General features: G+C 41.8%; 2 protein-coding genes and 1 pseudogene across 3 annotated transcripts; 1 reads left to right on the top strand and 2 right to left on the bottom strand.

Moving 5' to 3' along the window:
• The first annotated feature begins 7,360 nt into the window (after positions 1–7,360).
• LOC147461606 (uncharacterized) lies at positions 7,361–9,984 on the top strand (annotated as a pseudogene).
• A 2,234-nt stretch (positions 9,985–12,218) lies between these two features.
• LOC147461605 (uncharacterized) lies at positions 12,219–13,051 on the bottom strand. Its single transcript, XM_086509106.1, has 2 exons — positions 12,951–13,051; positions 12,219–12,463 (listed from the first exon to the last, which is right to left on the bottom strand). Exons 1-2 carry the CDS (start codon positions 13,049–13,051, stop codon positions 12,268–12,270), a joined length of 297 nt encoding a protein of 98 aa, XP_086365232.1. The 3' UTR covers positions 12,219–12,267.
• Position 13,052: 1 nt separating this feature from the next.
• LOC147461604 (uncharacterized) lies at positions 13,053–14,486 on the bottom strand. 2 transcript variants are annotated; one of them, XM_086509104.1, is made up of 4 exons: positions 14,350–14,486; positions 14,092–14,228; positions 13,876–13,974; positions 13,053–13,790 (listed from the first exon to the last, which is right to left on the bottom strand). In XM_086509104.1, exons 2-4 carry the CDS (start codon positions 14,205–14,207, stop codon positions 13,268–13,270), a joined length of 738 nt encoding a protein of 245 aa, XP_086365230.1. In that variant the 5' UTR covers positions 14,208–14,228; positions 14,350–14,486; the 3' UTR covers positions 13,053–13,267. The 2 variants fall into 2 exon arrangements, with proteins under 2 accessions (XP_086365230.1, XP_086365231.1); XM_086509105.1 differs by having other exon boundaries at positions 14,322–14,469.
• Between the last annotated feature and the right edge of the window lie 9,325 nt (positions 14,487–23,811).

The raw sequence follows: 23,811 nt of genomic DNA, 5'->3' as shown, positions 1-23,811 counted from the left end.
ACCCCAAAAGATTCAATTTCAATCTGCCTAACAGGTAGGAAAGGGAAAACCTTGGAGATTTTTAGTACCATTTCTAAGAGGTTAGAGTCATTGAGGGAGCAAAGATTACTCTGAAATTTTTTGACGGTTTCAAGAGCCGCACTATCTCTACAAATGATACCACCCGTCTGAGGGATGGTTGGAGTAGCCGGGGTACTCATAAAAGAAGGATTGAGGCCGCATAGTTTTTTCAAAAAGTTAAGACGGATCAGCCCCAGAAGATGAAAATAGGGCAAGCTCATGCTGATATTGTATAGAGTATAGGTAGTTGGGCTATGTACTGGGAAATCTAATTCACACCATCTTTGGAATCCTTATCCAAGGTAGCCAAAATCTTGACCCAATCATTAAAAGATAACATGTGCAAGATAGACATCTTTTTGTCTGTAGTAAGAGCCGAATCATATATTAGTTGAGAAGCATACAATACATTTGAGTACAAGAGATGTTACCACAAAGAGAGGTTCAGAAGATAATTCCAAGCCTTGCGAGAGAGAAAGGGTCACAATATACAAAATAGTTAGTAAGGCTATGACTACTTATGGTAGTAAGTAACATAACATTTGGCCTTTCTTGCCAAGAAAGGTTGAGTTCTAACTGCTAAGGCATTTTTTATAGTATGTTCTTTTAGGTAAACTCAATCTGCTCTAGAATCCTTGTATGATTCTCTGGGTTGTATTTTACTTTCATGCGGGCTGTCATTCTAAAGTGTTTGTGATCCTGAAAGGAGATATATAAACATAAATATGATTAGTCTTGTAGATTGGGCCTGCAATCCTTAAACCGGCAAAGTCAGAGACTACAATAGCCATGAGCAATAAACCAAAAAATTAGTCTATGAGGGACCACCTACCACCAGCCAACCAATCAAGGGATTATAGACTGTGGGTCCAACTTAGAACTAAGATTCAGAACTAGTTTCTAAAGCGAGCGTCCCGGTTTATCCAAAAGAATGGAAAAACCTTATGTTTAGGACGTGTGTGTAGCTTTTTTAACATAAATAATAAGACATAATTGAACTTTTAGATTCAAAAGACAATTGGCTCCAGAGAAAGGAAAATGATAAGTACAAAAACAACTCAGTCTTAGAATAATCTTTGTACAATGCTTATAGGAATGAAGCCTCTTCTAATATACAAATATCAGAAGGACTTCCCCCGCAGTACCTGTAAGTGTAATCATGTGTAGACAATTGCTTTAAGCCAAAAAAACTTCCAAGATAAGATAGAGTCCTTACCTACATCCATCCAAACAAGATAACAGATACGTTAGCCTTGGATGTGTTTTAAAGGTATCAATGGACCATACCAGTTGTTATCCATGTCCATCTTACAACTTTTTTATTACTTACAAGCACTGTCCAAAGTACTTATGTGTCCCATATATATTTTTTTATTAAAAAAGTTTATATTTCTTGATCTTTTAGCATAAATATTATTCTGATTAGAAGGCCATAACCGCTTCTAATCCAAGTGTCTCATCCCTCGTCAACATCTTATCAGTCTTTTTCTTTGCTAGATCAGTGAAGCTCCATTTCCTCTTGCTTTTTTCAATACATGAAGACATAAAGTAAAGAAGCCTAAAATATCTTTAAAAATTCCATTAATAGTACAAGAATATCCAACTTGTTTCTGTTTATTTAGGACAAATATAGTATATGTCCATTAGGGTTCCTGGAATCCAACCTTCCCAAGTTTGTATGTCAATTACACTAATTATAGATCTTAGCAAACCAAGTGGCAGAGAACCCTTAATGTAGACGTGGTATCCAGCCAGAACGAATGTCAAACCATGAAGCAAAAAGGAATAGTTGCCGTTAGGGGCTTTTTTCAAACTATACCCAACCTTGTGAATGCCAAAAAAGTGTTTTGTAACACAACATCAAAATAACCAGTATCAAACAAGTCCAACATCAGTACGCAGCCAGGGCATACTCCCAAACCCAAATAACCAGTATCAAAAAATTCCAACACCAGTACGCAGTCGGGGCATACCCCCCAACTCCCAATTAGCCAGTATTTGTGCGACCTGTATCAAGTTAGAGGAAACAACTAGTAATAGTAAATAGTCCAATACCAGTAAACACCCGGGGTATACCCCCCATCCCCAAAAGATTTGTCAAGCCAGGCAGCAACAACCACTATAATGTACCCCAATATTTAAGGTATAACTTAATCAAACCAATGAACAGTTTACGCAGAGCTACTCAGAACCGAAAACCAGTTGCGGGATCATAGCTTGCCCAAAAGTGTTAGACCATTCGACCATTGCCACATACTGTCAAGCATAGCCAACACACATACTGGGGCTTACCAAGCTAAGCGACGGAGATCAAGATACCACACATCCAGTAGTGCCTCGAATTGTCAAGCAAAGTCAACCCACATAGTGGGCCTTACCAAGCTAAGCGACAAGGTACACCAACCAATAACCCCGGTTGTTTATATTATCCTAAGACAAGTATGAAAAAGGAGAGAAAAACCATAATATCAAGCTCAATAAATAGTAGCCAACCTGTGTCGCGGTTGAGTTGCAAGCTGCATGATTGGTACAGTAGAGAGTGAACAAACACACACTCTCCTAACTTTTTATGCAAGTAAAACACATGCAAGGCTAAGTAAGGGGCAGAATGCACCCTCACCTCTTTAAATAGGAGAAGGTAGGTCACGATCACTCATGGTGAATAGCACGCAGACTCGTTATCATCCAAAGCACTAAGTAGGCCAGGTGCTACTCCCCCTGGTGGGGAAGCCAAAACATGTAGCCGCCTCTAATGCGGTCCGTCACAGTAGAGCAGAGGAGCCATTGCGCCTTTAGCAAGGTAGGGTAGGTGAGGCCTAATTATAGAGTAAGAAATTTTTCTTCCCACGGTGGATACAGACTTAGTGTAGCTAGGAAAGATATAAAGCCATATTTTAAGTGGAAATACATAGCCAGGATAACAGCAGTAGGGGTTAGTTTAGTTATTTTAAAACCATAAACATAAAGACAAGTACCAATGTGTGTGTGTGTGTGTGTGTGTGCGCGTGTGCGCGCGCGTCCTAACACAAGCACCATACTCAATGAGTCGCCAGTAGGCCCATTGAGTATGGGCCTACTTCCTCATCAATGTTGATGAGAGTAGAACAGTCCAGCCTTGAAGTAGAATTGTTTTATATTAGAAGATCCATGAACCAGATTGGAGCAATAAGTGATAATGTTAGCAGAGAGGATTATAGTCCAATCGAAGTTTTAAGGCTTTGTCAGCCTATAAAAAATGCTATGGATGTCGTCCATAATCAACCGTAAAAGTTTTCCATGCTTTTCCTAGTTTCAATGGTGGATAGTCATCAAACAAAACGTCCAACCAAGCGAAGTCAGTTTACAGGTAAATGTTCCTGGAATCATAAGAATCAAAATAATTATACACGCATAAATAATTTTGGATTAACTTGCCTCTTTAAACTAGCAAAGTCAAAGAATACAAAAGCTGTGAGCAAGCATCCAATCTATAGACACGGAAGGACTACCTAACACCTGTCAACCTAACAAGGAATTAACGACAGTGGGTCAATCCCAGTCTATAGACAAAAAATTCCAAAGCCAACATCCACGTTACCCAATAAATTCAGAGAACCTTGTGTGTAGGACGTGTGTATTGTTGTTTTCAAATTAATACTTATACACAAAAGAACATATCAGTTCAAAAGACAACTGGCTTTAGGAAAAAGACAAGAATTAGCACAAAAACGACACAGTCTTTGATACATTTTTGTACATTATAGTGACAATGAGGTATCATTCTAGTGTTTTGTACGTAAGATAGTTAAAAACAATTGATATTGAGGTGGCAAAAGTCAAGTATGTCGGTGACAGATAGCAGCACAGCTAAAAAGCTCCGAAGTAAAGATAAAGTCCTCACCTGCATCCATATAAACAAGACAACATATTCATTAGCCTTGAATACGTATTACAAGTGTCAATGAACCTATCAGTTGTTATCCATGTCCTACTTAAAACCTTTTTAAACCTATACCGCCCATCCGTAAAGAGTTTAGATCACCCAATATCCTTTCCCAAAAAATGTAGAGATGATGTCACAGTGAGATCTGGAAGCCATAATACCTCAAGTATAATGTTTGTTTCCAAAAAAAAAAGAGGCTTGTGATTAGAAGGCCATCGCCCGCCCCTTCTAATCCAAGTGGTATCTTTATAATAGTTTGTAAAAGTAGCTAGTTAACCCTATTTTTTAAAGGAAATTATCATAATAATTAGATTGAATTCTAATCAGAAGGCCATCACCCCTTCTGATCCAAGTGTCTTAACCATTTTTTATCTCATAAGGTGCCCCCTTTTTTTGTTTTAAGATGTTCTTGTTTTGGAAATAAAAAATGGTTTGATCACATCTTAGTCCAAAACCATCTATGGTTTATTCACTATCTATCAAAACAGTACAACAGAATGGTTTTACGACATATAGTTTAGAAGTTATAAATGTTAAGTCCTTCCTAGCAAAATAGTATCAGCTCAAGCTAGTTCGTAGAAGGTGCTACAGCCACCAGCATTGCTTATAGCCAAACCACCTATAGTTTATAGTAGTTTTATTTCTAATTTATGAAAAAATTACCAATAGCCAGGTATCATAACTCAATTGAGATCATAAGAGAGTAGGTCATAAAAGAAAACTCAATTTATACATGTAGTAGGGTATAGACTTTCAAAGCACAAAGGTAGGAAGCACTATATCAGCTAGGCTATCCAAGCTAGCGGATACCCAAGCATTGCCAGTACCCCATTTCGTTGCATGGGAAGTAATAACCAGGCAATGATCTCAAAAAATAACTATCAGAAGCCTGTTCAGTCCCAAACTGTAAATTAATCATTAACTCTTATATCAAGGTATTTTTCTCCATTTGAGGCTTATGACAAAGCCAGAACCAGTAAACATAGTGTAATGAATAGCCAATGGATATTTTGCAATACCCAAACTATACCCATAGATTAGGCTATGCAAATGTAATACCATCATCTTTATACCAAATATTAAGCTATGCCATACCATATTGTAGTAAACTGTATGAGATATTCATCAATGCAACAGCAAACAGGTAAGGTAGCTTGTACCATCAGTATCCCTCATGTTTTAACAGTTAAACAAACAAAAAGGCCATTACTTATTTTCAAGCTCTCAGGAACTAGCATGGTCTCATCCCATATGTTCTCATGTTCTCAGCCAGCAAACAATCATTATCACTGTGAGAAAAGTAAGTCCAAAGCATCGCAAGGAAGAAAAAATGATCCAAGGAGACATGAATAATTCCTAGGATCATCTTTATAATTAAAGTGTAAGTATCAAAAACAGCATTATGGGGAGTAATAGCCACGTAATGGTCTTTACCCTAAGCAGTGGTAGGAAAAAACCATCAGGAGTATGTTCATTACTAGCAACTAATCCAAGAAGGGAGTGTTAGAAGTAGTATAGCTTTTCCGATTGTAAGTGCTCCTGGTTTATGTAATCTATGAATGGCAATATTAACCCTAGATTTATCTTTTTCAAAGCCAAAATATACCATGTAGATTCATAAAGTGCATCCAACCCTCGATAGATCCCAAAATGGATGTCACCAAGGTATCCAATATAGATATGCTGGGTAAGTTAGATACTAGGTGAAACACTCCAATCAGTCAACATCTACTACACTTCCCATTATTCATACCCATTGAGAAGGGATAAATCCAATCATGGGCTACCAAAAGCACCCCGAGGGAGTAAATGGTCCATGCAAAACATAATCCATATAAACTTAGTATTTTTAAGAAAATCCAAAAAATAAAAAAATCGAAGAGGGATTATGGGAAGGAGCCTGCCTTGCTCAATCAATCCCAAAATTAACAACCAGATATTTAATACAATTAGTGCAATACCACCAGATATCCGCAATTTATATCTATGTTAAAACAACATTAAGTACGTTTTGGAAGAAACAAGTTTACAATTCCATCCCAATAATCGTAAGTAAGATCAATCCACAAATAAAAACAGGGTATTTAGGCCTGCTAAACCAAGAAAGCTCAACGTTAATCTTGTCATTCTTTTCCTAGGTGTATTGTGTTAAGAACAGGAAGCAATGCACCCTCACAGTCCCACCAAAACTTGCAGTTCAAAAGTCGGTAATAGAATACAAAGCTAAACCTTTTCATGACAAACACACACTTGTAAAGCAAGGCTAAGTGAGGGGGATGAGCCACCCTCACCTTAATATAGCGGTTCCCTTGATGGGATATGGGAGGCAACATTTGCAGGCTCAGCTCATAGAATCCTCAAAGCAGCCCGGCGATCCGACTGTGCCATACCATCATCACGCCAGCCTGTCTCCAAGGCCAAGGTGCCGGGGAGATAGAGAGTGTGACAAGGGAGCGATGTAGAGCAATAGCCAGACAAATAGCGGTGCCATTCATTACACGCTCGAGATTAGGACCAACCCTTAAGAGAGTGTCCCTAGCACGCCCCTTGTTTTGAATAACCCACTGAGTGAGTTTTTAGGGTTATGTTCCCACCATACCACATTATTTTACACGATCAAATGGGTTAGTTCCCACCTGTCCAAAGGTTATGTATAAAGAGTTCCATCTAGTGTCAATCAGTTAAGATATTCTAGGCCTACTGGTAATATCCTCAAACATAGTTTTAGGGATAAGTTCTATTAGGTGCATATAGGCTAGATAATCTAAGTTTCAGTAACACAAAAAAACGTACTGTTGAGATAAAAACCAAGTCTAATCGACACCCCTCAAGTGCAAATGTTTGTAGCTAGGTGAGACACTTGTAGCTAGATGGAATACCCAAGACAGACCGACACTCACTCACGACTCAAATTTAGCTATGTAGAAAGGATAGTCACCCAAAAGAAGAGTTGTAGTTGTTTATATAGTTGTTTTCGCTAAGATCACTACAAAGCTTCCATCCTCAAGCCAGAGATTGAAGTTTAAGCACAACTTATTAAAAACCAAAGTCAGGTTGAATATAGAATAGTCACTAGCCAAATTAGCAGCTTATGTGTAGGTGTTTGTAGCTAGATGAAGCCTTTATAGCCAGATAAGGTGACAAAGTGTGTGTGTGTGTGTGTGCGCGTGCGCGCACACGCGTGTGCGTGTTGTTCTTTTTGTTGGTTTTTTGGTGGGTGGGAGCGAGAGAGAGAGAGAGAGAGAGAGAGAGAGAGAGAGAGAGAGAGAGAGAGAGTGGAATCTCTTGCAAAGAAAATTTATCCAACTGTGTAGACTTGAAGACTACCAATGATATGTGGTTCAAGCTCGTTTTGAAATGTTTGATCGAGATTCTACGATGCGAGCAGTCACCCAGTTATTTGCCATCAAGTTTCCACCTGAAAGTTCCATACAATCATTTCTTTTGAAGACTAAGGTTATTCATGATCAACTATCGGCTATGAAAAGTGCACTGACTAATACTCAATTAGCTGCTTTGGTACTCACGAAAATTGCATGAGCCATATGAAAAGGAGACTGTTAGAGTGGTGGTGACTACACTAGCAAGAACTCCCCCTTCTACAATAGCATTTTTAAATTGTTTCTTAACCACTTTTGAATCAATCTCATTCTGAACATTAGCTAAGAATTTTCAAAAATGACATATATACCAAGTTTAAATAGATAGCTTTCAACATAATCTACAAGAACAAAAGTGTATCAAAAGAAAACAAAATACTTGTACGTTGTATGCGAGAAGCAAATCATTAACTTACATTATGAATCCCAATATAACTATATCCGGATCAAATGTCTACGCAACTAAGCATATCCACAATTTTGGTAATTAAACCAACGATGTCATAACAACATAACAATCATTTCAAAGTGTAATACTTTGGATTTACTTCCATAGCAAGATCTCAAATTATTTTTCTACAATCAATACACAACCTTTTACACTCATGAGACCTCATAATTACTAAAAGATGTACCACACACTACTTAAAATTGAACCTCAATTCCTAAACATCTAGAGACTCTAAGCTTGCTATTGACGATATGACTACTTGTGTGGGGTGTGGGTGTGTATGTGTGTGTGAGAGAGAGAGAGAAGAATTTTAGTGTCGTAGGAAACTATCCTAAGAGACCTTAAAGACCTATCCGGCGAGGAGAGTTGAACTCGACATGTTATTGAAGAGGGTAATGGCATACCCAAACTACCACACTTGGTGATGGAAAGGTTATACCATTTTTGGCCTCCTAAGGAAAGGCCTTAGTGTAGAGCTACCTTGGACGTATTTTCACGGATGGCGTCCACTTGGACGGCCAGCACTTTTCGAGGTGAGAAGGCGTGCGAAATTCTGCTTAGAGCCGTCTGCAGTTGCAGATGAAGAGAGTAAGCACGCCACATGAGCTGTCGATGGCAGACTGGAGTCGCAAGGCGGAATGTAGAGGACGGACTGGGGCTTGTCAGAGCTTAGCATCCAAGCATGCGCGCCATCCCTCACCTTGTTTTTCACGTGTAGTGTTGCTCATAGCAAAGAAGTCAAATCTGCTTGTGCGAGCTTGATGTGTCCTTAAGAGTTCCATCACCTCATTGTGCAAGCTGTCTAGATGTCGCCTAGGCTCCTGCACTTCACTAAATGCAGCCATAGTCATGCAGACCCTCGATTGCCTGAGAGAGAGAGAGAGAGAGAGAGAGAGAGAGAGAGAGCTCTTGCAACGCCGCTTGCGCATATGAGATCTGCGTGGAAAATGGCAACTACGTAGATGTGACAGATTTTTGGTCAATTGAAGGAGATGGCTATGGCGGGCAGTATAACATGAACGCTAGTGAGGACGGTGCTGCCAAGCAGAAGCGAATCCACCATGAACAGTCGCTTGCCCATCATCGCCGTGTTGAAAAGACGTTCTTCCAGCTCGCCAGACAATACGATCTCAAGGTTGATGAGCTGATTAAAAAGCGTGATGAGGTATACAAGGTCGGAGACGAAACCCAGACTCTCTCTGCTAGGGTTCTTCAGCATAGCATGAGGTTGGCCGTGAAATAGAAAAGCTACAGAGAAGATCTCCATGTGCAAGCTTCCTCTCTTCGTCGGCAGAAACGCACCCTCGATGTCAAAGTGGAAGAGTTATCAAAGCTTGTCAAGATTAAAGAGGATTTGCAAGCCAGATCTAAGCGTTGTGCATCAGACGGTCCTGACTACGCTACTAATGATAAACTCCAGATTCTATCATCAAAGGTGCAAGAGAGGAATAGGGTGCTTGAAGCAGAGATTGAGGAACTCATGCGGCTTGTGAAAGTCAAGGAGGAGTTGTTGTAGAAAAACATTGTACACACACAAGAGAATACACAAAGATGGTGCACAGGCTCTTCTTGTTCAGATACTGTTTGATTAGATTAGAATCGTTCGTTAACATTGTGGTTGTGACTCTTTAGAGAGAGACGACGTAAGGTTTTTGATTTAATTTATTAGAGATTATTTTGTATAGTTTTGTTTTAGTTTTCAATAGTTGCAGGCAAAGGCAGAAGCTCTTGATGGACCCACCATTTCTCGTCTAGGTGACCCGCTATGCAAAAAAGACAACTTTGTTCGAAGCTAAAATCGCTACAAAAGGCCTACAAGGTGCTATAAGGGTCTAGGAAATGAAAAATTGGTTTCTGTAATCACCGTGACCAAAGTACTAACAAAACATCATCATGGTACCATCAAAATCACTATGGTATTGCACTTCAACTCTTTTAATGCTGCATGTTTTCAGCGTGTTATGATAGCTTATGACTTGCTGATGATGTTCTGGGTATAGCCTAGGTTATCCAGTCTACTATCATAAAATTACTTAAGTTTTACAAAAAGAGAGAGAGAGAGAGAGAGAGATCATGGTGCAAAGAGTCGAGACTGTGTACTGACGTGTACCTTACCTTCCTTCTACTGGCCATGTAACTTACCTTCCTCCTGCAAACCCTCGATTTCCTCTCTTCTCGATTTCCTCAAAAAGAGAGAGAGAGAGAGAGAGAGAGAGAGATCATGGTGCGCACCTACATGAGAGAAAGAGAGTATTACTTTTTCCCATTGGCTGTGTACCTTACCTTCCTCTTGCAAACCTCAAAGAGAGAGAGAGAGAGAGAGAGAGAGACCATGGTGCGCACCTACATTAGAGAGAGAGAGAGAGAGACTATTACTGTCCAGGAAAAATCATTTTTCCAAACAAGCAAAATTCCTTTCCTTGAGTTTGCCAAGAAGAAATTATAGAAAATTTCATCGGCAAGCCCTCGTGATCCCTCACCTTGTTCTCTTCTTAATAGCGTGCGCACGCACCCTCGCGAGAAAATAAGAGTTTGAAAATAAGAGTTTGTCAAGGTCTTCAATTGACACCAAGTATATCCATTTATGCCAAGTTTGAGCTTCAAATTTAAGCAATGCTGATAAAGTGCTTCTTTTCTATTGAAAACATCTGTTAAAACTGGAGTACAAAATATGCTCATTCAACGATACAAGTTCTCAGAAATTTGGGAGATTCTAGCCCAAATTGTCAATTCAAAAAATTCCATGATTAGGGCATGTCCAATAGGTGTAAGACCAAGCAAGAAACTCTTTCAGGTCTCAAGCACCTTTGAGATAGGCATGGGTAAACAGACTGATCAAGAACCTGCTGATCATTTGATACTTTGCAAACTCAGGTTGAACTATCTAAGGAGCATCTGTGAAAGAAAGTCAGGTTGAACTATCAAAGAAACTTCTGTGAAAGAAAGTCTTTTAACAATTTTCTGGTGTAAACTGTAAAATGAAGTTCACAATTGCGAGACATCCCTCAATACAGGTTCAACACATCGGTACCTCTCTCTCTCTCTCTCTCTCTCTCTCTCTCTCTCTCCACACACACCCAATACAACAGATAACACTCGTAGTATATATCAATAGCTGCCATTGAATTGAGAAAAAGGGTTTTAAGTTCCTGCTGCGTCTAAAAAGCAATTAATTAAGTCTCTGATGCAGCTACTCTACCTGCACAAAGCCATATCCATGAGGCCCCTTGGACTCTACATGGCAACCACTGCACACCACCCGATTGCACGACTAATTTGCATACCACATTAAAAATTATGAGAAAACCTTTAGGCAAAAACACAAAATTGACAAATAAAGAAGAATAACTTAATTTCTTGCTCCACCAAATGACCGCAAAACAGTTCTCAAACAGTGCAAATTCAACTCAACAGTCGAAAATATATCTACAGCCTCACCAGGGCTCATCAAAAACACATTTCTAACCAGTCAAGGAAAGGACACACTCCCAACTTTCCCAGATTGTTTAATTTTACCCGTCTTTTCTTCAAGGCAAGCTCTAAATCTGGATGAGAATTTTCAATTGCAGGAGGTTCAATTTACACAAAGCTCCCGCTTTTTACCGACAACTCACCCTTCAACACCATGACACTTAACATCTATATCTTTCAAAATCCAGATATATGAACTAGGAAGGAACTCTGAATGCAAAAGAGTTGAGCAGCCGCACAAACAATCCAACCAATGACCCCCCACTCGACCCTATCCACAGTTGTAATGTTCCAGCAGGCACTCATAACAGTTCCAAGCCTACACCATACAATTGCAAATAGGCCTTAAATAGCGAACCATTGCTGAGGTCAACACTAAAGGTCAAAGGTGAGTTGATCTCAGTACTTCGAAGCTTTCCAATGTGGTCTCACATGCACATGCACGTTTACCAGAAATGGAAATCAGTTGTAGAGTTGAGCATGCTTCAAGAATAATAGTCCATTTCGAGCTGCAAGGAGTGTGCAACTTCACCTCGATAAGGTCAATAGCATGACTGCACAACTGAGGTAGAAAACACACAAAAGGTCAGACAGACTGCTTCAACTGGCTTCCCAAATACTAGTACCAAATGGCTAGAACAAAGTTTCATTATTCAAGCAGTGCGCAGAGGGCATGGTCCTGATGAGAACCCACAAAAAGAAACTGGTTGGAGCAGCAGAAGCAGGAAGTTAAACACAAAGCCCTTTTACTGACAAAAAACTTAATAGACACCTTGGGGTTGGCCAGCATCTAGCATTGAAAATCAAAGGCGAGAATCACATTAAATATTGGGCCAAACTAAAATAGGCTGTGCCCTCCAAATCACCCATCTGGACATTAAACCTGTAGCGCAATAACTCTGCTCCATCCTTTGCCTAGATTGCACTACTGATTCAAAACAAACAATGAAGCATAAGACAAACAGTTTGATTAACAAAAAAGCCTACAGGTACACAACAATAGCACGAATCAGGCATGGATAACATAGGCATGTACTAAGATACCTGAAAAGCTTGAGAGTTAAGGCTGGCATGGTATCATTGGTGCTAATGAGAAACTCTGCACCGTGATGAAGAATGCAGCCTGGGATAAGAGCCCAGAATATTGATGCATGTTCTGGATTATATAGAAGTCCCACCCTGGCCAGCAAAAACCCCTACTTGATCACAAGTCCCAGATATAGAAAATTTCTGGCAGTCACAATGAACAATAGCACGCCACATGGACAGGTTTCTCGTCGTCATCGCTGCCACATAAGCACTGCCAGGCGTATGGCCAGAGCTCAGGCAATACCCATGGCAGTGCTTACGCCTGCCCCTACTGATCAGCCATCACACCCCTTCAATTCCCTCCAGCACCCTCGGATCCAACACATATCGAGACAACAGCTGCCCACCCCTCTCCCCACGCAGCTAAGCATCAAAATAACCACACACAGCCATCATCAAAAACCCTTTCAGCAAGCTTCACCACATCGAGCTACCTTCAGAAATTATATTAAAACAGGCTTCACAGCAGCAATCACCCTTCAACCTTCAATGAAGCTTCAGAGTAGATATCATCCCTCAAACTTTCAAACAAAGCGCACTTCAACTGCCACTTTTTAAGCACTTCTTCACAGCTCACCAGACAAGATGTTTATAACATCGAGCCACAACTACAAGACTTCCACAAAAGAAACACATCTTGCCTTGTTTCACCACAGCAGTCCACAAGCAAGGCAACATCACCCTCTAAGCCATCTCTTCACAATTCACCAAAAAGGAATCGGATGTTTTCGTCAAGCCATAAAACTTCCACAAAATAATAAACATCTTGCCATGGCTTATCTACTCAAAAAGCGCACACATCTCCCACCTCACAAATCATCCAGCTATGAACTCCTACAGCTACATAAATGTAGTATGTGATGAGCTCGCCACAAGCCGTACACCACCTCTCATTCAGTGCCGGTACCTCATCCCACGGAACATCACAGGATCAGATGGACAGTCCAACGCAATGTGACCACGTCCACCACAAGTTTCACAGATTGCCATAACAAGGCATTCCCTGCTCACATGGCCATACTGATTACAAGTCCTGCAATAGGGAGGCTCCATATAGGGTTGAGGTTGTAAAGAGCGTCCAGATGACATCCGCAGTTCACACTCTCGAGCAATATGCCCTTTAAGATTGCATATGTTGCACACAGGAGTGTTCCTGCAGTCTTTGGCGAGGTGACCTGGTTTGCGGCAATTATTGCAGGCCTTCTCATTTTTGCAATCTGCGGCAAGGTGCCCCACCTTATGACAGTTTTTGCATAGCCTAGTGTCCAAACGATCCTGTGAGCCACAATCCTTAGCAATATGACCAGATTTTAAGCAAACACGGCAAATAGCTTCGTTTGGACAGGAATTTGCATTATGGCCTGCCTCTTTGCAGTTCCAGCAGGCAGGATCATGGGTGCACATAGTTGCTGTGTGGCTACACAAAACATGTACAAGATGAGCATAAAAGAGCCAGAAATGTTTATCTTCTCCATCAGAAACCTTCAAAGAAGCTTATTTACCCCGGAAGCCCACAATTGTTGCACAAAGTTGCTGAGCTTGGACAGTCACGTGCAAAATGCCCAGGGCGGCGGCAGTTATTGCACACATCGGGAGGCAGCCTGCAAAATATGCCATGATCAACTATGTGCACAAGTAAAAGAGAAAACCAGCTCGCCACACAGTTATCACATGCTCTTGTCCGAGATAAGTCGAAGGACAAAGGAAAACTGTATTACCTGAATGTCCGTCTAGACTTCCCTCTCGTAGGACTGCTGACACCACCCCTTCCACGTAAAGATCGGTTCCCATCACCTCCTCTTCCCTTCCGACCACCCAAATTGTCAATGCCCATCTCTTTGATCTAGAGCAGTGACTGCAAAGAGCAGAAAGTTATGAAGAGGTTCGCAGGTTGTGACCTTCAGAAAATGTATTGACCTAAATACACGGCAGGCAAGAGAATCTTAACCTGAGAAACTAAGAGAAGAAAATACAACCTCGCTAGCAGGAGCTCATGCAAGCCCATACGCACACAGGCAATTTCATGTGAGGATTCAAACAACAGTCCGGGGATTTGTTGGGGGGTGTGGGGTGGGGGACCGGGGGTGTGTGTTTGCCAAACGACAATGATTGAAAGAGAGTGGGGTCAAAACACGATTCAGCACAATCACTCAGCACAATCACAGACAAAGATAGACCGCGCACATGCATAGCGCCGACCGGCCCTAGTCGCCTGGAATCTCAACCGGCCGGTTTGGCCGCTTTGCACACATGCACCGCCGGCCACAACCGTGCCGGACACCACCTATCGTCAAGCATGCGCACATGCTGCACATCCGGCCCAGAATCAGCGGACTGGTTGACTGCGCAGCCACAAACTACAGGCGAACAGCCCAACTGCGAGCAGCTCAACTTCGCTGAGGAGTTTGGTTGCAGCAGAATTCGCAGCAGCGCGCAACCTGTGTGTTTTCGCAGGGCAGTGCAAAACGGCTAGGGGAACCTTGCACATGCAGCGACTGCTAAAAATAGCATGGAATCGTAGGTGCACCGTTGCAAACGGCTAGGGGAGCCTCGTTACTTTTCGATACCTGCAGTGGATGACGTTCCAGCTGCGGTGCGCTACTGTCCAACTTGGAGGTGGGGTCGCCTGAAATCTCCACCGGCCGCCGGCTGAATTTGCCTACATGTGCGCGGCCTAAGAGTGTGTACTATGCAGAGAGACAACTCTTACCTATGACGACTCGTGGCTGGGCGAGGAATGGAACCGAGGACAATAAATGACCTAAAGGCCCCCTAAGAATATGTACCTTCATTTACATACCACATAGAGAGAGAGAGAGAGAGAGAGAGAGAGAGAGAGAGAGAGAGAAAGAACATTGATAACTTTGATTTGCACATGAAAGTGTTAATGATGATGTCTCCATGTTTGTTAATTATCTTGTTACTAGGTTGCAACAAGCTATGGGCAACCTCTCTTTGCAAGCCAAAGTTACTCAACAACTTCGTGCTTATGGGATTTCCTTTCCTCTCCAAGAGAAGAGAGAACTTAGGAGGCCTCTTATGAAACCCCCAAAAGAAGACTCTCTCCCATACAAGAGGAGGAATCCAAAGAACGAAAAAGTAATGACTCCCTAAGTTCCTCCAAAGATGTGGCTCCGCGAAGACAGCGGACTAAATGATCACAACTCCTCCCAAGAGGAAATGGTTAACCCATAGTCCTTCTCCTCATCACTTCAAAAAGGGAAGAGAGGAAACAAAGGAAGAAAAAGACAAGAAAAAGGTCACCCTCTTCTCCTTCTTCTTCACCTTCCTACAAAAGCAATAGTTATTCTCCTAAAGAATACAAGAGGGGAGGACATCGTAAATCTTACCCTGCATGACGAAGGTCACAAAAGCTAAAGAAGTTCAAAGAGGGAGGAAAGAGTATCTCTTTTCTCACCTATGATGGCACCTTTGGCGCTACCGACAAAGTATTGGTCTTCATCCAACAATTTGATGCGGCCTTTGGAGACGAGGGCTTCACGGAGTCCTCCACGCTACGCCATGTAGCTATGCACTTCCAAAAATAGGCTCATCAATGGTGGGCTAGCCTTCGTGGCAACGATAAAGGCCCAAAGACATGAAAAACTCTACGAGTTTCCATCATGAGAAGCAATTCCTTGCAAGCAATGCAAAGGACAAAGTGCTCACCGAATGGCGGAGTTTGAGGCTTCTCACTCATGAGTCTATCCACAAATACGTGGACAAGTTTTGGGATTTATATCTCAAAGCTATTGTCTTTCAAAAGATAGAATTTGCCGAGCAAAAGCAACAATTTTGTGTGGGATTATCCAAAGAGATGGCTGAGTATGTCAACTCTCAACGGCTTGGTTCTATCACCGAAGTATTCCACCACACCATGGTTACTTTGCGCATCAATTTCCAACAAGGGGCTAGACGGAATGTCAAGCCCGTGGAAAATAAAGACAAAAGTGATGCCAAGAGGAAAACCAATGTCCAAAATTCTTACCAATGCTATTCCAACAACAACAACAATCGGTGCAAGGAGAAGAAAATTTACAAAGATAAATATAAACTCTCTCCTAAAGAGCTAGAAGCTTTTCATAAGGACCACAAATGTTTTAAGTTTGGGGAGCAAGGCCATGGTTATCGTCCTTGCCCCAAGAGAATTGCCCGCAATGAGACTCCTAGAGCCTCTATGTTTGAAACTCCAAAAGAGGCTGCTCATTGCCAAGGATTTCTCCTTTCCTATGCTTGGGGAAAGATGGAAGCGCATGATGCCTTTATTTTGTTTGACCCTGGTTCAACTCACAACTTCATATCCATGGAGTTGATCACTAAGCTAGGCATACAAGCCCACGAGATGGGAGATGCATTGAATGCCAATGGAGCTATCAAGGGACAAGACGTCTCAGTTACTTCCTTAATTAGAAAATCAAGGCTTCATGTCCAAAGCTATGTGGACAAAAAAGGATTTCTTCATCTCCCCTCTCAAACATGAGAATGTTATCATTGGGGCACCATGGTTTAACCGCATGGCTTCCAACATGAAGTTCCCTGAAAGGAGAATCTACTTCACCTACAGGTAAGAGAGCATGTACATAGATACTAATGAGTCGGGGAACACCATATCCTTGCAATAAAGGGAATCAAGAGGAATTAGAGTTGTCTAATTTCCTAAATGGATCCCAAGATTTTTTCATTGATGACATCCCTAGTGAGCTACCTCTGAAATGAGGGATGATGACCATGCAATTGAGCTCCTACCAAGAAGCTCCCTGCCTAATAAGCCTCCTTATCGAGTTTCACAAGCTCAGCAAGAGGCGATCATGAGGCAAGTGCATGAATTGGTGAAAAAAGGGGATGGTGAGGTCTAGCTCCTCTCCATTTTGTTCACCATTTCTTTTAGTGCAAAAGAAAGACAACACATATCACCACATGTGTGTCGACTATAAAGCATTAAATAAGATCACTATCAAAAATAGATTTCTCGTGCCGCAGGTAGAAGATCTATTTGATAATTTACACGTTTTGGCCTGACAAATTCTCCACACGCATTCAAACTCATGATGGACAAAAATCTTTAGGCCATTCAAATTCTCTTGAAGAGTACAAGCGACACCTCCAGGTAATCTTTCAAGTTGTGTAAGAAAATAAGCTTTTCATTAATCAAAAGAAAAGTGAATTTTTCCTACAAGAGATTCAATTCTAATATCTAGCTAACCTGAATGATTTTCTCATATTAAACTGATCATTTAATGTGGGAGAATAAACGGGAACCTATCTCAACAGTGGAGCAAAAGGAGGGATGGTTGCATCTCAACAGGGGCTCAAAAGGAGACGGTCTACCAAAGAGCAATGTGCAATAAGTGCTTCTAGAGTTATCTCAACAAGGGACCAAGAGGAGAGATGGTTACATCTCAATACGGGTCAGAAAGGAGGTAGTCTATCAAAGAGCAACGTGCAACTAATGGAGCTTAAAAGACCTTAGGGTTAGCTTCATTAAATACTTCCAATGGTTAGTGTTAAAAGTCCTTTGACCTTAGGCAAAAGCTAGGGCTGAGCTTGAAGTGGGAACCTGACCTAAACTTGAGGTGCTTGTCGTGCTTGATGACTAAGGTACTTAGGTGCATGTCATACTTAACGAGGAAGTTGCTTGAGAAGCTTCTCATGCATGGGGAGTAAGGTGCTTGAGTCAAAAAGAGACCCTACAAACTTAATGAGGAAGGTGCTTGAGAAGCTCCCCATGCATGGGGGTAAGGTGCTTGAGTCAAAAAGAGACCCTACAAAGGAGGGGGAAAGTCCCAAAGTTAGGGGAATCTTTGACTTAACCTCCCACTCACCCAAAGGGCACCCCTTTTCCCAAGGGGCACATGGGACACATGTCAAACTCTCCCTATGCTTAGCCACATGGTGTGCTTGATTGCTATTGGTTGGGCTAAAGAGGGGTCCAATGAGCTTCTAGTTCCATCCAACAAATATCTAGATATTTTCAAGCTCTCTCTCTCTCTAAGGGGTAAGGAGGACACTTGTCCAAAGACTACCCATGTACTTAAAATGCATGATGCATGTGATTGGCTAGGGGGAGAGGGGTCCAATGAGCTTGAGTCATGTACAAAAAGTAGAACTCGCCCCAAGTAAGCAAGGGGTGTACTGGGGGGGTATACACCACACACACACACACTCATTTTGTGGATTCATTCTCACTCGGTGAAAGTAGAGGAACTCCACCTCCTTCTCTAAGCTTGTGAGAAGTGAGAGCCTACACCGACACTCTTGGCTATGGAATGCAAATCCATCCAAGAGCCATGCTTCAATGCTTAAGCTTGTCATCTTCTCCATCTTCATTACTATGCTATTATGTATGCTAGCAAGAAGAGTGATGGTAAGTGAGGAACTATTTCTTTCTCCTATGGAATGTTTCTTCTTCCTCTTCCCTACCCTCATTTCCCGCTAGCTCTCTCCACCTTCGAAGGTGTTCGAGGCCTTGGGACCGAGGCTTGGAATAGTTAATGCTTTCTACAAAGTTTATGTTATGTTTCTGATGCATGAAGCTTTCGATTTTCATTGCATCACCTAGGTCACAAGGAACACAAAGATTGTATTGTACCAAGTCTCTCTTGATGGGAGAAACTATAATACAAATGCCTATTGGAGGGGGGACCGGCTCCGTATGAATCCGGTCCTCAACTATTGTCATGTTCTCTAAACTCTCTCTCTTGAAAAAGTATTGTTCATGCCGAGTTAAGTAAGTACCATGTTTATGTTGCTACCATCAATTAAGTTCACCCGCTATGCTCACAAAGTAATCTCACAAAAGTGCTTCATCTAATTTCCTAATTTCGCTACTCTCAAAGTTCATAGGCCATTTCCATTACATGGGAAGTGCATGATTAGAGCTCTTTCCTTTGAAGTTTCCCCATTTCCTTGTGTCTTCTTCCCTACCCTCCATGCCTTTGCATGAGTAGCCTCATTACCCATCATGCGGAGAAGTTCTTTGACTTCCCCTTCCACATCATCTCGGTCTTTTAGACCGGTTATTCGTATGTGCAAAGCTCTAGTCTTCCTTCGTTGCTCTTTTTCTAAAGTCATGTTGATGATTGTAGGAGTGGGGATAGATGTGGTTTCTTTCCCTTTCCCTTTCTTAGCGATTTCTATCCATTTCTCGGTCTCATCCGCCTTCTTCTATGTCTTCGTGATTACATCCACCCATGAAAATATCTTTGCCCTATTCTGTTTCTCTTCCTCTTTGATCATCCGTACCTCTTCCTTGATGACCTTGATTTCCTCGATCACCGAGGGTTGGAATTCACCTTCCTCTAGTTCGTTGCTTGCTCTATCAGCAAGCTCTCGCTTGAGGGTTGAGATCTCTTTTTTGAGTGCTTGTGAACCCACCTTAACTGCTTGTATCTCTAAGTGCAGGTCATGATTATTTCATAGGGAACGGTTCGATTCAAGTCACATTCCTGAAGCAAATCACCTTCACTTATGCTTCCATTGAAGGGCAGTAATGTACCTCTATGTTGCATGGAAAATTGATCCCTATGCACGCGTATAAGTTTATCAATTGTTTAAACCTTCCAAGAATAAAAAAAGAGAAATTAGCATTTGTTGGGTGGCAATAAAATTTTACCATGGGTTCCCTATAGTTTATAACAACCAAGTGAGGACGGTGCCACCTCCCCGCCGTACTTACGTAAGGTTTTTCTGTTGTGGTGGGTTAGGGAGACTTTCATTGTTTTCAGTGCCATGATGGAGACTTACCTTAAATGTTTATTTCACTTTCATTTCAACCTAATGATTTTATCATGTTCTAATTATTTTAGAAATCCACCTTGATTCTTTCACTTGTTCTTTTTTTTGTGGGCACAGCATGCGAGCACATACTGCATTGATCATTATAATCTCGTCGCAAAATGGTACGCGATGTAGGATCTGAATTTTTTGGTCCCACATGCTTGTTTAATATGGAAGACCTGCTATTTAGATCTTCCCCCCTTTCCTTCGACTGCAACGAAGCTTTGTAAAAAGTTTTGCAAGAGGAGAGTTAGCCATATTGATGGTTGCTCCCAAACTTCAACATACTGGTTTGTTCTCACCAAACCCTTTGAAAATGAAAGCTTGCAACAAATGTAAACCAGCCTTTTCATGTTCTATTGCATTCTCTATCTCCTTGTGTGGCTAAGCCAAAGTTTCTATATAGTCTAAAGGCTTGAAATGTAGTTCGATTGGAGATCTGCTAACTTGGGTATCTACACAAATCATGCACATATTCACTTATTTAGAAACATTGATCAACAAAACAAGTAAGCCGTCATATTGCTCTTAATATCATGAGCATTGTGTTATTCCCAACAGAGGACATAAACACTTTGATGATGAGAGAGAAAAATGATCTACACGGTCACACATCCCCTCCCACTACTTTTTCCATTGGTGATTTATCCAGGGGAGAGAGTACATGAACCTGGCTTCCCTTACATGAATCCACCAACCAATGGCCTCTCATCTAGTTGAATAACCTTGAAATTAATTGACCTTGCCAATGAACCAAATGAAATCCAAACTAATTTGGGTAGCCCTGGGATAGAATATCATCTACCTCTTGCATTGTTTCTGCATCTAAGGAGGACTTGTCAATAGTTGCAATCAACCTAGGGAGTGATGAAAAAGGATAATCCCCTCATGACCTAACACAAAGCAAATGCCAACATTGCAAAAACTAGTGTGCCATGCAAAACTCTACAGATAAACCTATAGCAAAAACACCAAATATTAACCCCATCATATAGTGGTTGCTAAGACGTTCTTGTCAAAGTCGGCGATGCGGAAGCGTAGAGACCAAGGGGAGTGAGCACGAGAGAGAGAGAGAGAGAGAGAGAGAGAGAGAGAGAGAGAGAGAGAGGACCACTCCCGTAATGTTTCCACACACCACAAGAATAACCACTCGGGAAAGGCAAAGGGAGGAGGGATTAGGGTTTAGTCACCCATACACTTGGGTACACCTCTACTTCTCCAAACCCCCCCTCCTCCCATATATTTGGATTTCTAATGACACTCCCGTACCCCCTCCCCACAAAGGAAGAACAAGAAGAAAGTTGTGGCTCCCACTCACTAACCCACAAGGCTACAAACTTTTGCTCTTTGGAAAAATTCAAGTTTCAACCTTGGAGCATGGTATCTCTAACTACAAAATCCACAATTTGGCACCTCGAGCTCTCTCCCTCTCCGAAAGGCGATGTTTGGCCTTAGGATTAAAATACATCCCTCCCCCTCTAAACCCTTCCCCTCTCTTACTCCTTAACTCACACCACAATCTTTCAAGAAATCTCAACCTTAAGTTTTTCTTCAAAAACCTTAAACCCTCCTCCCCCTCTCCTTTTAAGGAAACCAACCCTCTTTGGAAACCTCCCCTAATAAACCCCCATCTTAACCAAATTTTGTCCACTAACCAGCATAACTTTAACCTCATGCTAAATGCTTGTAATTTCCCCACTTCAAAGCGACCCCGTCATTGAAGCTTTATCTAGCCTCTCCTTGGACTCATCAATAATCATAAAACCAACCGACAAAAACCTTGGCGTAGTTATCTTACCACTAGATTGGTATGATAACGATGCCCTCTCACATCTCAATAACCACTCCACCTATGAACCTTGCCTTAACTTCCCTTTTGCCTTCTTAGCTTCCCTTCTTACCTCTATCACCCTTCGCTACTCCGCACTCCCCTCTATGGAGCGGAGCTTTATCCTCTCCCCCCTTAATAAACCCCCCAAACCCTGTCCTATCTACTTTATCCCTAAACTCCATAAACCATCCATTGTCTCTCGTCCTATATGCTTCTATAACGGTTACCTTTTTGAAAAAGCATCTATCTGGCTCCATATAGAACTCTACCCAATCCTCCTTGGCCAAAAGCAACACCTTCAAAAATCCCTTACCCTCATCCAAGACTTGGATAAACTTCCCCTTCCACCTAACACCCTCCTTTTTACCTTTGACGTTGAAGCCTTATACCCTAGCATCCCCATTAATCAAGGCCTCTTTGCTCTCAACTTCTTCATCTCTAACTTTTTTGACCTGCAAAAAGCTCACTTTATACTCTCCCTTGCCTCCCTTATCCTATCTCATCACTACATTACCTTTAAAGGAAAATTTTGGAAACAAACCAAAGGCACTGCCATGGGCTCAAACTTTGCCGTGGTATATGCATGTCTTTTCCTCTGCCACTTGGAAGCCTCTTGCCCCCTCTTGCATAACCCTAATCTTTTCTACTTCCAAAGATATGTGGATGATGCCTTTGGGCTTTGGAAAGGGTCCCTCAAAACCCTTACTTTTCTCTTAAGCACATATGGTGAACCTCTTCAAGAGCACATCAAAATCTCTAAAACCATCTCCTCTACTCGGGCCATTATCCTCGACATAGAATTCTTTAAAGGTACCCGCTTCGCTACATCTAGCCTCTTGGATTCCCATTGTTTTCAAAAACCTTTGAATGCCTACAACTATATCCCTTGGATCTTCTAGCACCCAACACATCAAAAAGTCGCTTTCATCATCTCAGAACTCCAAAGATATTGTATTAGAGAATCAACCTTGAAGGGATACCTCTACCTCCGCAACCTCTTCTACTCACGCCTTCGGGCTAAGGATTACCCACCTAACTTCCTCCATAAAGTTTTCAGCAAGGTCTCTTACCTCAACCGCACCTCTCTCCTCCTTCCCCTGCACAAAAAAACAAAAAATCCACCCACCGTGTTCAAAATCCCCTTCACACCTTCCACTAGAAGATTACTACCCTCTCAAATTATTAGCAATCCCATTTCAAAAGCTTGCCAGCTTGATGCTAACCTCTCCTACCTCCCTAGGCCTACTATTTGTTGGACTTTAGGCCCCAACATCCACAGCCTATTGGTGCATAGTTCACACCCCCCTTAACCCACCCCCACCCCCCCACCCCCCCCTCCCTTTTTTTTACCCCTCACACAGTCTCTTTTCAAAACCTCCCAAGCCATCCCAAAACCACCTGTATATTGCTAGCCTTTAATTCAGTTTACTGAATTTTCTCTTTTTAAAAAAAAGCACCATACCATCTAGAGCTTCAATTTTTTGGATTAATCCTTTGGACACCCCTTGCACTCTTGTTTCATCATTACACTTCTCTCTCACCTAAAATAGCCCCCCCCCCCCCCCCCCCCCCCCCCCCCCCCTCACACCTCTACCGCCAACCTCTCATTCCCAAAAACTTGTACCTTAAAACCTGATATTTTTCTAGCTTACATCCACACCTAACCCACCATAACTTCCCCCCCGTACCCTAGTACTTAACCTTTAAAGCCACTTCTCCCAAAAAGTGATGTCCCCCAAGATAGAAACCTCAAAAAGACTCCTCCAAGCTCCCTTTATAAACCCCTTGCCTCCTCCTCTCTTACAAACTATATCCACTTAACACCACCACT

Source organism: Adiantum capillus-veneris, chromosome 3 (assembly GCF_014529385.1).
Source record: "Adiantum capillus-veneris isolate H3 chromosome 3, ASM1452938v2, whole genome shotgun sequence".
NCBI lineage: Eukaryota > Viridiplantae > Streptophyta > Polypodiopsida > Polypodiales > Pteridaceae > Adiantum > Adiantum capillus-veneris.
Note: the sequence above shows the minus strand (reverse complement) of the source record. Positions and strands in the feature narration are given on the sequence as shown.